We start from the raw sequence: 16,759 nt of genomic DNA on the forward strand, positions 1-16,759 counted from the left end.
CTTCATACATACAGCTCCTTCATACATACAGCTCCTTCATACAGACAGCTCCTTCATACAGACAACTCCTTCATACGGACAACTCCTTCATACGGACAACTCCATCATATGGACAACTCCTTCATACATACAGCTCCTTCATACATACAGCTCCTTCATACGGACATCTCCTTCATACATACAGCTCCTTCATACGGACATCTCCTTCATACATACAGCTCCTTCATACGGACATCTCCTTCATACATACAACTCCTTCATACATACAGCTCCTTCATACATACAGCTCCTTCATACATACAGCTCCTTCATACATACATCTCCTTCATACATACATCTCCTTCATACATACAACTCCTTCATACATACAGCTCCTTCATACATACAGCTCCTTCATACATACAGCTCCTTCATACATACAGCTCCTTCATACGGACAACTCCTTCATACGGACAACTCCTTCATACATACAACTCCTTCATACATACAGCTCCTTCATACATACAGCTCCTTCATACATACAGCTCCTTCATACGGACAACTCCTTTATACGGACAACTCCTTCATACGGACAACTCCTTCATACGGACAACTCCTTCATACAGACATTTCCTTTCCACTAAATAGACAGTTTGAATAATCTTTGTGTTGCACTCGCTGGTTGTTAGGCAGGTTATGTATCGAAAAAACCTCTTCTTTCCTCCCAGCTTTGGCTTAAAGTGGAACTAAACTCGCTGATTTAATGGTTTTCCAAGTGCTGGTCAGCAACGTGACAGTATAAGAAGGCCTTGATGTGCCTTTTTGGCTCTTCACTGGACAAAATCATTTGTTGCGACTGGGGCCAGGGGGGATGGGGAGCAAAGTGATTTACCTAAACTGCCCAAAGCTAAGGGGCAATGATACTGGTCAGTACTTTCTCTTTAGTTTATACACATTATTTTCCAGGGTCAATCCTTATTTGTTTCTACTAACCAGACTTCTCTTTCTCCAGTATGATCCAGAAGACAGCTCACATATGCTTCATGCAACCGTCTTTGCTATAATTTTTGCTGCTGGCATGGCCCCCCATTTCGGCATGAGCAGTATAGAGGACACAAAGGTGAGTTAAAAGATGTATAGAACTTCTTCCTTCCAATCTTGACACCTCCAGTTTCCTGTTCTTGTTGTCGGCAGAACTAGCTCTCCCCTCATTTCTCCACCTCACCCTGACCCCTGTAACCCTCAGGTTCTTCTATGTTGTTTATTTTACTTGTGTTGGTATAACTTTCTGACACCCCTATATCACCTATGTCCTGAGTGTCCTAAAACTCTCTGCACCCTTATTTTCATACAGACACCCCTATAAGCTTCTGTTTTCTCTTCTTCTTTCCCTCTGGACACCCCTATAACCTCTTTAAGTTCTTTTTCTGAGTGCTGGGATATCTCGCTCTCTTCCTTCTGGACACCCTGATAACCTTCAGTATCTTCCTTTGAGTGTTGGTGTATATTGCTCTCTTCCCTCCGGACACCCCTATAACCTTCATGTTCTTCCTCTGAGTGTTGGTGCATCTCCCTCTCTTCCCTCCGGACACCCCTTTAACCTTCAGGTTCTTCCTCTGAGTGTTGGTGTATCTCCCTCTCTTCCCTCTGGACACCCCCATAACCTTCAGGTTCTTCCTCTGAGTATTAGTGTGTGTAATGGATAAACTGGCATTCCGACTGGGTACCTCCGTTGAGGGATGCTCCTAGTGCTTCCCGAGGTCTCCAAGTACTCCACCAGACACCATAACCACCTCAGACCCCACGAATCGCTGCAGCTTGGTTGGGGTCTCGCCGTCTCCTACCCACCCTGGACCTACAACAAGGCTCCAGGTTCCAGTGGGTGAACCTCTCTTTCCCCAGAGAGTGAAGCAGGAACAAGCTCTTACAAGAGCTTAGTGATTATTCAAGGGAGTATGAAGAGCATAGCAATCCCTTGTAGCAGATTCACCCAATAAGAGACAGGGCTCTAGACTGAGGGTGAAGTAGAACTCAAACTGTTTATTCAAACACATGCACAAAGAGATATACACTGTGGGACAATTCCCCCTCCCCCTTAGCAGCCAATCCACATACACATGTACATCCCATAATACGTTTATCTTAAGGCAGACAGAAACAATAGAACAATGGAATACAGGCACTTACCAATAAAAAACCCCACCCCATCTCACTATTTAGCAAGGGTCTATGAGACACTCCTGCAATATTCTAGCAATCTGAAAAGTCAATCCATTCATCTTCATACCTTTCCTGAGAGATATTGCTGACAGATATTACTGTCCCATCTGAAGCCATATAAACCATTCTCTCAGCATCCCCCAAGTATCTGTCCCTCACACCCAGTGACGGTAAACACCATCACAGTCTATATCGCTCTTTTCCCTCTGGACACCCCTATAACCTTCAGGTTGTTCCTCTGAGTGTTGGTGTATCTCGCTCTCTTCCCTCTGGACACCTCTATGACCTTCAGATTCTTCCTCTGAGTGTTGGTTTATCTCTCTCTCTTCACTCTGGACACCCCTATAACCTTCAGGTTCTTCCTCTAAATGTTGGTGTATCTCGCTCTCTTCCCTCTGCCCCCCCTATAAACTTTAGGTTATTCCTCTAAATGTTGGTATATCTCGCTTTCTTCCCCCTGGACACCCCTATAACCTTCAGGTTCTTCCTCTGAGTGTTGGTTTATCTCCCTCTCTTCCCTCTGGACACCCCTATAACCTTCAGGTTGTTCCTCTGAGTGTTGGTGCATCTCGCTCTCTTCCCTCTGGACACCCCTATAACCTTCAGATTCTTCCTCTAATTGTTGGTGCATCTCGCTTTCTTCCCTCTGGACACCCCTAAAACCTTCAGGTTCTTCCTCTGAGTGTTGGTTTATCTTGCTCTCTTCACTCTGGATACCCCTATAACCTTCAGGTTCTTCCTCTGAGTGTTGGTTTATCTCCCTCTCTTCCCTCTGGACACCCCTATAACCTTCAGGTTCTTCCTCTGAGTGTTGGTGTATCTCGCTCTCTTGCCTCTGCCCCCCCCCCCCCATAAACTTCAGGTTCTTCCTCTGAGTGTTGGTTTATCTCGCTCTCTTCACCCTAGACACCCCTATAACCTTCAGGTTCTTCCTCTGAGTGTTGGTGTATTTCTCTCTCTTCCCTCTGCCCCCCCTCTATAACCTTCAGGTTCTTCCTCTGAGTGTTGGTTTATCTCGCTCTCTTCACCCTGGACACCCCTATAACCTTCAGGTTGTTCCTCTGAGTGTTGGTGTATCTCGCTCTGATCCCTGTGGACATCCCTATAACCTTCAGGTTCTTCCTCTGAGTGTTGGTTTATCTCTCTCTCTTCACTCTGCCCCCCCTCTATAAACTTCAGGTTCTTCTTCTGAGTGTTGGTTTATCTCTCCCTCTTCACTCTGGACACCCCTATAACCTTCAGGTTCTTCCTCTGAGTGTTGGTTTATCTCTCTCTCTTCCCTCTGCCCCCCCCCCCCTCTATAAACTTCAGGTTCTTCCTCTGAGTGTTGGTTTATCTCTCTCTCTTCACTCTGCCCCCCTCTATAAACTTCAGGTTCTTCCTCTGAGTGTTGGTTTATCTCTCCCTCTTCACTCTGGACACCCCTATAACCTTCAGGTTCTTCCTCTGAGTTTTGGTGTATCTCGCTCTCTTCCCTCTGCCCCCCCCCCTATAACCTTCAGGTTCTTCCTCTGAGTGTTGGTGTATCTCGCTCTCTTCCCTCTGCCCCCCCCCCCTATAACCTTCAGGTTCTTCCTCTGAGTGTTGGTTTATCTCGCTCTCTTCACTCTGGACACCCCGATAACCTTCAGGTTCTTCCTCTGAGTGTTGGTGTATCTCGCTCTGATCCCTGTGGACATCCCTATAACCTAGCATGTACTTCTCTTGAGTGTCAGTAGTCACTGTGCACAGACTGGGGTAGAACAAAGTGTTGATTCTTTCCTCTTGACATCTAGATAAAAGCTCGGTCCCAGCTGCATATATCCGGCCTCTTCCCTTCAGCATACTGGTGTGGACAGCTCCTTGTGGACATCCCTTTCTATTGGCTTCTACTCTTCCTGATGATGGCCATCATGTTTATATTTAATCACAGAACTGTCTTGGATCTCTCGGTGGCCTGTGTGTTGGTAAGTTACTCCTTCATAATGGTGCCGCACGATCCTAGGACACAAAAGAGGGGTCAGAATAGGGAACTGCTAAATTCTGTGTTTTCTGACACCCTGGGCCCCTTTTCCCAGGAGACCATCCTATGTCAGAGGTGCAGAGAGCTACAGGTGACAGCCAAGCTCTGCATATCCTGCAGGCTGCATGCTAAGATCTCTAGGTGTGTACTGTCACCTTGTCATGCCCTTTCATTATTATAGAAACTCTGTGAATCTTACTGTCTATATAGACATTACTCGCCGTAGCAGCTTTGTCTACTGTAGCCTCTGTAGGGTCTCTATACACACTGTAGGGTCTCTATACACAGTGTAGGGTCTCTATACACACTGTAGGGTCTCTGTACACACTGTAGGGTTTATATATACAATGTAGGCTCTTTACACACTGTAGAGTCTCTATACACACTGTAGAGTCTCTATACACACTGTAGGGTCTCTAAATACACTGTAGGGTCTGTACACACTGTAGGGTCTGCACGCACTGTAGGATCTCTATACACACTATAGGGTCTGTACATACTGCAGGGTCTCTATACACATTGTAGGGTTTCTATACACAGTGTAGGGTCTCTATACACACTGTAGAATCTGTACGCACTGTAGGGTCTCTATACACACTGTAGGGTCTCTATACACATTTTAGGGTCTCTATACACGTTGTAGGGTGTCTGTACACACTGTAGGGTCTGTACACACTGTATGGTCTCTATACACACTGTAGGGTTTCTGTACACACTGTAAGGTCTCTGCTCACACTGTAGGATCTGTATACAGGGTTTCTGTACACAGTGTAGGGTCTCTGTACACACTGTAGGGTCTGTACACACTGTATGGTCTCTATACACACTGTAGGGTTTCTGTACACACTGTAAGGTCTCTGCTCACACTGTAGGATCTGTATACAGGGTTTCTGTACACAGTGTAGGGTCTCTGTACACACTGTAGGGTATGTACACACTGTGTGGTCTCTATACACACTGTAGGGTCTCTGTACACACTGTAGGATCTCTATACACGCTGTAGGGTATGTACACACTGTGTGGTCTCTATACACACTGTAGGGTCTCTGTACACACTGTAGGATCTCTATACACGCTGTAGGGCCTGCACACACTGTAGGGTCACTATACATGCTGTAAGGTCTGTATACACTGTAGGGTCTCTATACACACTGTAGGGTCTGTACACACTGTAGGGTCTATACACACTGCAGGGTCTCTGTACACACTGTAGGGTCTCTGTACACTCTGTAGGGTCTCTGTACACTCTGTAGGGTCTCTATACAAGCTGTAGGGTCTCTGTACGCACTGTAGGGTCTCTACTGGGTCTATATACACACTGTAGGGTCTATATACACACTGTAGGGTCTGTACACATTGTAGGGTCTCTATACACACTGTAGGGTATATCTATACACACTGTAGGATCCCCGTACTCACTGTAGGGTCTGTACAAACTGTGGGGTCTCTATACACACTGTAGGGCCTATACACACTGTAGGGTCTGTACACACTGTAGGGTCTGTACACACTGTAGGGTATCTCTACACACTGTAGGATCTCTATATACACACTGTAGAGTCTCTATATACACACTGTAGGGTCTCTATATACACACTGTAGGGTCTATACACACTGTATGGTCTCTATACACAATGTAGGGTCTATACATACTGTAGGGTCTCTATACACACTGTAGGGTTTTTGCACATTGTAGGGTCTCTATACACACTGTAGGGTCTCTGTACACACTGTAGGGTCTCTATACACACTTTAGGGTCTCTATACACACTGTATGGTCTCTATATACACTGTAGGGTCTGTATACACACTGTAGGGTCTATATACACTATAGGGTCTCTATACACACTGTAGGGTCTGTAGGGACCGTGATATTTGTTAACCATATATCTAAAGAAACATGTGAAGACTGCTTTACACAGACACACTTATAGCAGATGCTAATATCATCATTTCAACCACCTGTCTTCCACACATCGTTGAATATGTTGATATACTCACCTGTTATCTACAATGGGTCATGTGTTTACACTTCTGATAATGTGTATTGTACTTCAATGTCAGAGACGGACAGTCTGTCACTGGTGGTCCCTTTCTATTGTCTGTGTATTATGGCGTGATGTGTATTCTGTTAAGCCTGTCTGTCCCATTGTTAATTGGTAATGAACTCACATATTGTTTCTGTCCAGATGGCTAGATAATTAGTTCAGGTTAATTCTATTTCTGTATACAATTTTATCTGCATATGATAATGTAATCAAGCAACCCCTGACCTGATGGGGTTATCTGATCAGGAGGGGGATGTCCATGCTGTATATAAATTCTGTGTGACTGTTCAATAAAAGGGAAGGTTTCTTAACTTGTACAAGCTAAGTTGTCACCTAACTTTGTATGGGGGCAGCTGGAATTTTTGATATCTATGTTCAAGACTGGGAGGAAGCGGTATACTGATGGAAGTCCACAAGCACAGTGTGTGTTGCGGTTCCGTTACAAGGGGTTTCCGGAGAAGATGTTCAGAAACATAAAGTTTGCTCCAACAAGTCGAGCAGCCAGCAAGTCAATAAAGATTTTGCGAGGCAAGAAAATATGAAGCTTTAACAAACCCAAATAAAAGGGAGGATTCCTTTCCTTCCCAGTGACACTTGCTCCACGATTGGAGGAAGATTAAATGGGTTCCTTCCCCAAGGAAGAAATTTGCTCAAACCCCCTCATCCTGCAGTTTATAAGGGTACAATTTGAAGTTTCAATTGAAGCCGCCGGCAACAAAAATGCCATGAGATATGACAAAAAGTGAGGCCATGTCAGAAGCCATTTCGGATCTGCTCCATCACCCCGGTGCCTCCACCTCAGTAGGATCAGGTATATAACTCACAAATATTTCTGAGGGTGAAGCCTTTAGGGAAACATCATTTCTGCATACTGAACCTGAAATCCTCAAACAAGGTGATCAAGAACAGGAAATTCGAAATGGACAGCATATTTATCATAAAGAACCTTCTACCTCCATCTTGGCAACCTTAGATATTAAGTATGCTTATTTTTACGTACAGATAGACCAAGGATATCAGAAATCTCTGAGACTCACCATTCACAATGCTGCACTTCCAGTACCAGGCCCCACCATTCAGTCTTACCTCGGCTCCCCGTGTATTCACAAAAATCATGGCTGAAATCATGAGGGCTCTGAGAATGCAGGACGTTTCTATACTACCCTACCTAGATGATGTCCTTATTTTTGCCAGTCACATGAACTGTTCCCAGAAAAACAAGCTATCAGCATTCATGCAATCCTTGCGACTGAATAGCTTTTTTTCTATGCTGAGATCACCATTGAGGTATTTATAAATTGCTATCATGTCCCCTCTCAGGCGTCTCTTCTCCAGGGAGAATTAATTAAGCGATTGCAGACTCTCTTCATAATTAAGGTCCTCCAATCCCCTAATTAGTTTAGTTGCCCTTCTCTGGACTCTCTCCAGCTCCAACACATCCCTCCTGAGGACTGATGACCAGAACTGGACAGAATACTCCAGATGCGATGGGACCAGAGTTTTATAAAGTGGAAGGGTTATAGTTTTATCTCTGGAATACATCCCTTGCTTTATGCATGCTAATATTCTGCAGGCTTTGGCAGCTGCAGCTTGACATTGCATGCTATTGCTTAGTCTGTCCTCTACCAAAACTCCCAGATCTTTCTCCATTTTTGATTCCCCCAAAGGTTCCCCCCTATAGTGTATTGTGCTTTTATGTTTTTAGTCTCCAAGTGCAAAATCTTACACTTCTCCACATTAAACCTCATTTGCCATGTCGTTGCCCATTCCGTTATTTTGTCCAGGTCATTCTGTAGGATATCTGCCTCATGCTGTGCAGTTATTGCCCTGCCCAATTTTGTGTCATCTACAAAAACTGATATAGAACTACTAATCCCGTCTTCAATGCTGTTTATGAATAAATTGAACAAGGTTGGTCCCAGGACTGAGCCTTGGGGGACCCCACTTACCACCCCAGACCAGTCTGAGTATGCGCTATTTATTACCACCCTTTGGACACACCCTTTTAGCCAGTTCCGTATCCAAGAGCAAACCTTGTGGTCGATGCCTGCAGACCTTATTTTATAAATTAAGCACTTGTGGGGAACTGTATCAAACGCCTTAGCGAAATCACTGGTCTCCCCCTATCTTGCTCACAGCTCACCTCCTCGTAGAATGTTAACAGATTGGTTTGACAAGAACGCCTATTTGTAAACCCGTGCTGATTACTGCTGATGATGTTGTTGTCTTTAGCAAACTCTACGATATAGTCCCTTATCTTCCCCTCCAGAAGTTTACATACTATCGATGTCCGACTGACCGGCCTATAATTTCCCGGGATATGCCTCTGCCCTTTTTTGAATATCGGTATCACGTTAGCTTTTCTCCAATCCCCCGATACATTTCCTGTCATAATACTGTCAGCAAAGATCAGGAACAGTGGTCTAGATATAGTTTTACTAAGTTCTTTGAGTACTCTCGGATGTACGCCATCCAGGCCTGGTGATTTATTTGTGTTAATTTTATCCAGCCTTTCCCTGATTTCACCCTCTGTTAGCCATAGCAGCAAGTCCTGTGTATTACTACTAACCATACAGTCATGGTCAGTGTACCCCTCCTTTTCCTGTGTAAAGACTGAGGAAAAAAAGACGTTCAGCACGGTTGCCTTTTCAGTGTCCTCTGTAACCATCCTCCCATCATCGTTAATTATGTGTGCAATATGCTCTGCCCTAGCTTTTTTGCTGTTGATATATTTAAAGAATTTCTTAGGGTTCTTTTTACTATCCCCCCGCTATTTGTCGCTCGAAGTTGATTTTGCCCATTTTGATTTCGTATTTACTTTTCTTATTTGCCTCTTTGTATTGCTGGAAAGCCGATACTGTGCCCTCTGATTTATATTTCTTGAAGGCCATTTTTTTCCCTTAATAAGTTTTTTAACATTATGGTTTAGCCAGCCAGGTTTGGCTTTGTCTCTTCTAAATTTATTTCCCATAGGAATGCACTGGGAGATGCATTTGTTTAATATGTTCCTAAAGCATTCCCATTTTTCCTCTGTGGTCAGTGATCCCAGGGTTTGGTCCCAGTTTACCCTTTCCATCATTGAGCACAATTTGGGAAAGTTTGCTCTTCTGAAGTTAAGGGTTCTTATATTCCCCACTTGCCTTGCTATATTGTTATTTATACTAAATGTGATCATCCTGTGATCGCTAGAGCCCAGGTTGTCCTGGACTTCTACCTCCGAGATTAGGTCTGGGTCATTAGTGATCAATAGATCCAGCACTGCATTATCTCTAGTAGGAGAATCCACCAACTTAGACATGTAGTTATCCTGTAAGGTTTCCATGAAGAGACGGGCCTTCTGTGAGTGTGTAGTCCCCTCTTCCCAGTCAATGTCGGGATAATTGAAGTCCCCTAATATGATGACTGATCCCAGCTTTGCTGCTTTACCCAACAGTGATATAAATTCCAGCTCCACCTACTCCCTTTGGTTGGGTAGTCTATAACAAACCCCCACAATTACTTTTCCCTTTACTTCTTCCCTATGGAGTTCTACCCACACGGATTCTAACTCCGTACTCATCCCTTCCGTAATATCATTCCTCTCTATCACCCTTACATTATTCTTGACATAGAGACATACCCCTCCCCCTCTTTTGCCTACCCTGTCCTTCCGGTACACAGAATACCCTTGGATATTGGCCAGCCAGTCATGTGAGGGATCGAACCAAGTCACCATCTCTTGGGATTACAGAGAATGGTGGGAACAAGAGAAAATATCCAGTGAGCTGCATTTGTGTGGAGGAAAATGCCTTGTTGGTGTCAGAGGTCCGAGGAGAATGGGCAGACTGGTTCCAGATGATAGAAAGGCAACAGTAACTCAAATAACCACTCGATACCTCCAAGGTATGCAGGATACCATCTCTGAATGCACAACACATCGAACCTTGAAGCAGAAGATCACACTGGATGTCACTTCTGTCAGCTAAGAACAGGAAACTGAGGCTACAATTGGCACAGGCTCATCAAAATTGGACAATAGAAGATTGGAAAAACGTTGCCTGGTCTGATGAGTCTCGATTTCAGATGTGACATTCAGATGGTAGGGTCAGAATTTGGTGTATTGATCCATCCTGCCTTGTATCACCGGTTCAGGCGGATGGTGGTGGTGTAATGGGGTGGGGGATCTTTGCACACTTTGGGCCCCTTAGTACCAATTGAGCATGATTTAAACAGCACAGCCTACCTGAGTATTGTTGCTGGCCATGTCCATCCCTTATTGACTACAGTGTCCCCATCTTCTCATGGCTCCTTCCAGCAGGATAATGCACCATGTCACAAAGCTCAATTCATCTCAAACTGACAATGAGGTCACTGTACTCCAATGGCCTCCACAGTCACCAGATCTCATCCAATAGAGCACCTTTGGGATGTGGTGGAATGGGAGATTGGCATCATGGATGTGCAGCCGACAAATCTACAGCAACTGCGTGATGCTATCATGTCACTATGGAGCAACATCTCTGAGGAAAGTTTCAAACACCTTGTTGTATCTATGCCAGGAAGAATGAAGGCAAAAGGGGGTCCAACCCTCTACTACAGCCCTCAAATTTTCCACTCGCCTGCTCGCATTTTGCGAGTGGAAAATTATGTAGGGCGAGCGTGGGGCTGCTCCGGGGAAGAGAGAGAGAGGAAAAGGAAAGCTGACCGATAATGACAGAGCGCGGATCATCCCACTGTAACAGCTTTAATTGTAATTGCCGGGCGCTCGCCGACACACACAGTCCCGCCTCCTAGCCTGGCTTCTTTGATAGACAGAACACCTGTCCAACCAGGACTTGTGACGTCTATCAAAGGAGCCAGGCTAGGAGGCGGGACTGTGTGTGTCGGCGAGCGCCCGGCAATTACAATTAAAGCTGTTACAGTGGGATGATCCACGCTCTGTCATCTGGCCAGCAGTGGCATACCAATGGGGGTGCGGGGGGTGTCAAGCCGGTACTCACGCCGATCATCTCCTCTCGGTCATCAGCTGCTCCCGGGAGCTGGAAGAAGGTGAGTGCCCAAGGATTGAGCAGCCTCCCTGTGTGACTGGATAGGAGGAGCGGTGGGGCAGCTGCATATAGAGGAATTGATCTTTCCATATTCCTCCTGCAGCCGCTGGATGCCTGATTCTCCTCTCTGCAGGCATTCAGTGGTTGCAGGAGGCATATGGAAAGATCAATTCCTCTATATGCAGCCGCCCCATCCCCCTCCTATCCAACTTATTTTATTTCTTTTGCTGGCCCCCCAGTGCTGTACAGCCCCCCCCCCCACCCCTCTCCAGCCCCTTAGTGCTCTTCAGCCCCCCCAGTGCTCTTCAGCCCCCCCTCTCCCCCATCATAGCTATTCCACCCTGGGACTTCCCAGTGATTCTTGCAAGTAAAACCGCATGTATAAACTTCCCCTAAAGTACCATACCCAACTGTTTTCCTAGCTAGGTAGTGCTGAGAACCGATCTTATGTTTTACCAAAAGTTTTTTCCACCTTCCACCGTAACCAGGAAGAGATTCTACCATCCTTTGGAAGTAATGCCAGCAATGAGAAAGAATAAGAATTTGCTATGTTGGAAGTGAGGAGATGTATCCTAAATTACTTGGAAGTGTCCAGAGGGATTCAGAAATCATGCCATTTGTACTTTTTGGAGGTGCCAACATCAGAAATTCACCATCAAATCTTCTGTCGCCAGATGGATCCAGTTCACCATTAGAGAATAGATTGTTGGAGAAGCATGGACTTTGAAGGCACTGAGTAATTAAAATAACAATTTTATTAATTCACAACTAAAATACATCAGAAATGTGAATATTTCGCCTCAAAAAAGGCGTAGATATATGCAACCACTGTCAGGATCGGGACTGGTAGTAGTAGCGGTGCAGGAAGTGGATCCGCTGTGTCAGGGAGGGAATGGTGTGGACCGTACCGGAGGATCGGTTCTAAGTAGTTACTGGTTTTCACCAGAGCCCGCCACAAGGCGGAATGGTCTTGCTGCGGCGGTAACTACCAGGTCGTGTCTTCAGGTAGCGGCTCAACCTCACGGACTGCTGAGATAGGCGTAGTACAAAGGGACAGGCAGAGGCGTAGTCAGACGAAGCAAAGGTCAGGGCAGGCAGCACAGGTTCAGAGGCGGTAATCGTTAGCAAAGGGTTCGGCAACAGGCAAAGGATTCCACAAATAACGCTTTCACTAGGCACTAAGGCAACAAAGATCTGGCAAGGGCAGGAAGGGGCAGGTCACTTATATATGAACCAGAAAGGGAGGTTTGGGCCAGGCACCAATTACTGGTGCACTGGCCCTTTAAATTTTAAACAGCCGGCGCGCGCGCGCCCTATGGTGCAGGGACGCACGCGCCAGGAACTACGAGAGCGGGGAGCGAAGGGGAGAGCCGGAGCGGACACAGCTAAGTGAACCTGGGACACGGAACGCGTGCGGGGACACCTCGCAGCGCGGACCGCGTCCCCGACAGAGGCAGGGACTGAGTGTTCCCGGTCAGAGAGTCTGACCGGGGTACTCTGCCGAGATGGATGCCGCGAGCGCTCCGGTCCAGGAGCAGGGACCGGAGCGCTCAGCGTTACAGTACCCCCCCCCCTTTGGTCTCCCCCTCTTTTTAGTACCCAGAAACCTGAGGATGAGGTTGCGGTCCAAGATATTTTCCTCTGGCTCCCAGGATCTCTCTTCAGGACCGCAGCCCTCCCAATCCACCAAAAAATATCTTCTCCCCCTGACCAATTTAGAAGCCAATATCTCCTGAACAGAGAAGACATCAGAGGTACCGGATACATGCGTGGGAGAAAGGTTCTTGGGGGAAAAGCGATTAAAGACCGCAGGCTTGAGGAGAGAGACATGAAAACAGTTGGGAATTTTAAGGGAGGAAGGGAGGTGGAGTTGGTAACACACAGGATTGATCCTCTTCTTGACCTTGTAGGGTCCCAAGTAACGAGGACCAAGCTTGTAACTAGGAACCCTGAAGCGGATGTACTTGGAGGAGAGCCAAACTCTGTCCCCAGGAACCAGGACAGGAGGAGGCCGACGTTTCTTGTCCGCTTGGATTTTCATGCGGGATGAGGCCTGTAAGAGGGACAGGCGCGTCTCACCCCAGATGGTAGAAAAGTCTTGCACCAGGTCATCCACTGCAGGTACACCGGAGGAGGAGGACAACGGCAGAGGAGGCAGAGGATGATGACCGTAAACCACGAAGAAGGGAGACTTGTTGGTGGCGGAAGAGTCTTTGTGGTTATAGGAAAACTCCGCCCACGGGAGGAGGTCGACCCAATCGTCTTGACGGGAGGAAACGAAGTGGCGAAGGTAGTCGCCCAAGATTTGATTGACCCGCTCCACTTGTCCGTTGGTTTGGGGGTGGTATGAGGAAGAGAAATCCAGCTTGATTTTAAGCCGTCCACAAAGAGCCCTCCAGAATTTGGACACAAACTGAACTCCTCTATCGGAGACAATATGTGAAGGCAGGCCGTGTAACCGGAAGATGTGTCCGAGGAAATGCTTGGCCAACTGAGGCACGGATGGTAAGGCTGGCAACGGGATGAAGTGCGCCATCTTCGAGAAGCGATCTACGACGACCCAAATTATAGTTTTCCCGTGAGATGGTGGTAGGTCCGTAACGAAGTCCATCGCGATATTAGACCAAGGGGTCTCTGGTATGGGAAGTGGCTGGAGAAAGCCGGCGGGTCTTTGGCGAGGGGTTTTGTCTCTGGCACATACAGAGCAGGACTGCACAAATTCAGAGATGTCCTTCTCTAAGGATGGCCACCAATATCTCCTGGAGATAAGTTGTACAGTCTTTCGGACTCCAGGATGTCCTGCGAGAAGAGAAGAATGTCCCCACTTAAGAACTTTTAGGCGAAGACGGGGAGAAACATAGGTTTTTCCAGGAGGGAGGTTACGCAGGTCTACAGGTGCCACGGTGACCAGACATTCCAGGGGCACAATGTGCTGTGGCTTGACTTCCTCTCCTGTGATATCAGAAGAACGAGAGAGGGCATCGGCCCTGAGGTTCTTGGTCGCTGGACGAAAGTGGATCCGGAAGTTAAATCTGGCAAAAAATAGAGATCAGCGAGCTTTGCGGGGATTTAGTCTCTGAGCAGACTGGAGGTATGATAAATTTTTATGATCCGTGTAGATGTTCACGGGATGTACCGATCCTTCAAGTAAGTGCCGCCACTCCTCCAAGGCCAGCTTGATGGCGAGTAATTCTCTATCCCCAATAGAATAATTTTTTTCAGCGGGAGAGAAAGTCTTAGAGAAAAACCCGCAAGTAACCGACTTGCCTCTCGGAGTCTTTTGCATGAGCAAAGCACCAGCACCAATGGAGGAGGCGTCTACTTCCAGGTAGAACAGCTTAGTAGGATCCGGTCTGGATAGAACTGGGGCAGTGGCAAAGGCAGTTTTAAGAGCGCTGAAGGCCTTCTCGGCCTGGGGAGGCCAAGATTTCGGGTTAGCTCCCTTCTTGGTTAGGGCTACAATTGGTGCCATAAGGGTGGAGTAATGCGGAATGAATTGTCTATAATAGTTCGCGAATCCGAGGAATCGCTGGATGGCCTTAAGGCCAGAGGGACGAGGCCAGTCCAGGATGGCAGACAGTTTGGCAGGATCCATTTGTAGTCCCTTGGCTGAAATGATGTAGCCCAGGAAGGGAAGACTGGTACGGTCGAACAAGCACTTTTCAAATTTAGCGTAGAGGCGGTTCTTCCTGAGATGGGAGAGTACTAAGCGGACATGAGTCTGGTGTTGATCCAAGTTAGTAGAGAAGATGAGAATGTCATCCAAATAGACCACGACACAGGTATAGAGCAGGTCTCGGAAAATGTCGTTAACAAACTCCTGGAAGACCGCTGGAGCGTTACAGAGTCCAAAAGGCATGACTAAGTACTCAAAATGCCCGTCTTGGGTGTTAAAAGCCGTCTTCCACTCATCACCCTCTTGGATGTGAATAAGGTTATAGGCCCCTTTGAGATCCAACTTGGTGAAGTACTTGGCGCCTTGTAACCGGTCAAAGAGTTCCGTAATCAGGGGAAGAGGATAACGGTTCTTTACAGTAATGCTGTTTAGACCCCGAAAGTCTATGCAAGGCCTAAGGGTGGTTCAGGCAGACCGGGAGGAGGAGAAATAACAGGTGCAGACTTGCCTCGTACTGACTTGAGACATCTGCCGAAACAAGCCGGACCCCAGCTTCGAACCTCTCCGGAGGTCCAATGCAGAACGGGACAATGGCGCTGGAGCCAGGGCAGACCCAAGAGGAGTTCCGAGGTGCAATGGGGTAACACAAAAAACTCCAATCGCTCGAAATGTAGGACTCCGATGTCCAGCAAAACGCAGGTCAATCCTGGTGGCCAAATGGATGAGGTCACTCAGGTTGGTAGGGACTTCTCGTGCGGCCAGGACGTCCTTTATGGCGCTGGACAAGCCTTTCCTAAAGGTAGCACAGAGCGCCTCGTTATTCCAGGAGAATTCCGAAGCAAGGGTGTGGAAACGGATAGCATAGTCTCCGACAGAGGAAGTCCCCTGGGACAAGTTCAATAACGCAGTCTCTGCTGAGGCAACCCGGGCTGGCTCCTCAAAGACACTCCGGAATTCCTAAAAGAAACTCTGGACACTTGCAATGGCAGGATCGTTGCGGTCCCAAAGCGGTGTAGCCCAGGCCAGGGCCTTCCCCGAAAGTAGGCTAACGACAAATGCCACCTTGGCTCGCTCCGATGGGAACTGGTCAGCCAACATCTCCAAGTGAAGGGAGCATTGGGATAAGAATCAGCGGCACAACTTGGGATCACCGTCGTACTTGGCCGGCATGGACAGAAGGACTCTAGAAGTGGCAGCGGCCACAGGCTGCGGTGGTGAAGCAGGTGCAGGCTGAGGAAGCGGTTGCTGCTGTGCTGGAAGAAGCTGCTGCAGCATGGCGATCAACTGTGCCAGCTGTTGACCTTGCTGGGAGTGATCTGCTGCGACTGCTGGGCCACAACTGTAGTGATGTCCGCGACACTAGGCAGAGGCACCTCAGCGGGATCCATGGCCGGATCTTACTGTCAGGATCGGGACTGGTAGTAGTAGCGGTACAGGAAGTGGATCCGCTGTGTCAGGGAGGGAATGGTGTGGACCGTACCGGAGGATTGGTTCTAAGTAGTTTCTGGTTTTCACCAGAGCCCGCCACAAGGCGGGATGGTCTTGCTGCGGTGGTAACTACCAGGTCGTGTCTTCCGGTAGCGGCTCAACCTCACGTACTGCTGAGATAGGCGTAGTACAAAGGGACAGGCAGAGGCGTAGTCAGACGTAGCAAAGGTCAGGGCAGGCAGCACAGTTTCAGAAGCGGTAATCGTTAGCAATGGGTTCAGCAACAAACAAAGGATTCCACAAATAACGCTTTCACTAGGCACTAAGGCAACAAAGATCTGGCAAGGGCAGGAAGGGGCAGGTCACTTATATATGAACCAGAAAGGGAGGTTTGGGCCAGGCACCAATTACTGGTGCACTGGCCCTTTAAATTTTAAAC

General features: G+C 47.4%; 1 protein-coding gene across 1 annotated transcript in view; it reads left to right on the top strand.

Moving 5' to 3' along the window:
• The window catches only part of LOC309567518 (ABC-type organic anion transporter ABCA8-like), a 201,140-nt gene that overhangs the window by 123,132 nt on the left and 61,249 nt on the right, over positions 1-16,759 (top strand). The window contains exons 23-24 of the mRNA XM_082272902.1: positions 992-1,099; positions 3,975-4,145. Of these exons, the coding sequence (XP_082129028.1) occupies positions 992-1,099; positions 3,975-4,145 (279 nt within the window). The remainder of the gene's footprint in view (positions 1-991; positions 1,100-3,974; positions 4,146-16,759) is intronic.

Source organism: Pelophylax lessonae (genome assembly GCF_965119305.1).
Source record: "Pelophylax lessonae genome assembly, chromosome: 11".
NCBI lineage: Eukaryota > Metazoa > Chordata > Amphibia > Anura > Ranidae > Pelophylax > Pelophylax lessonae.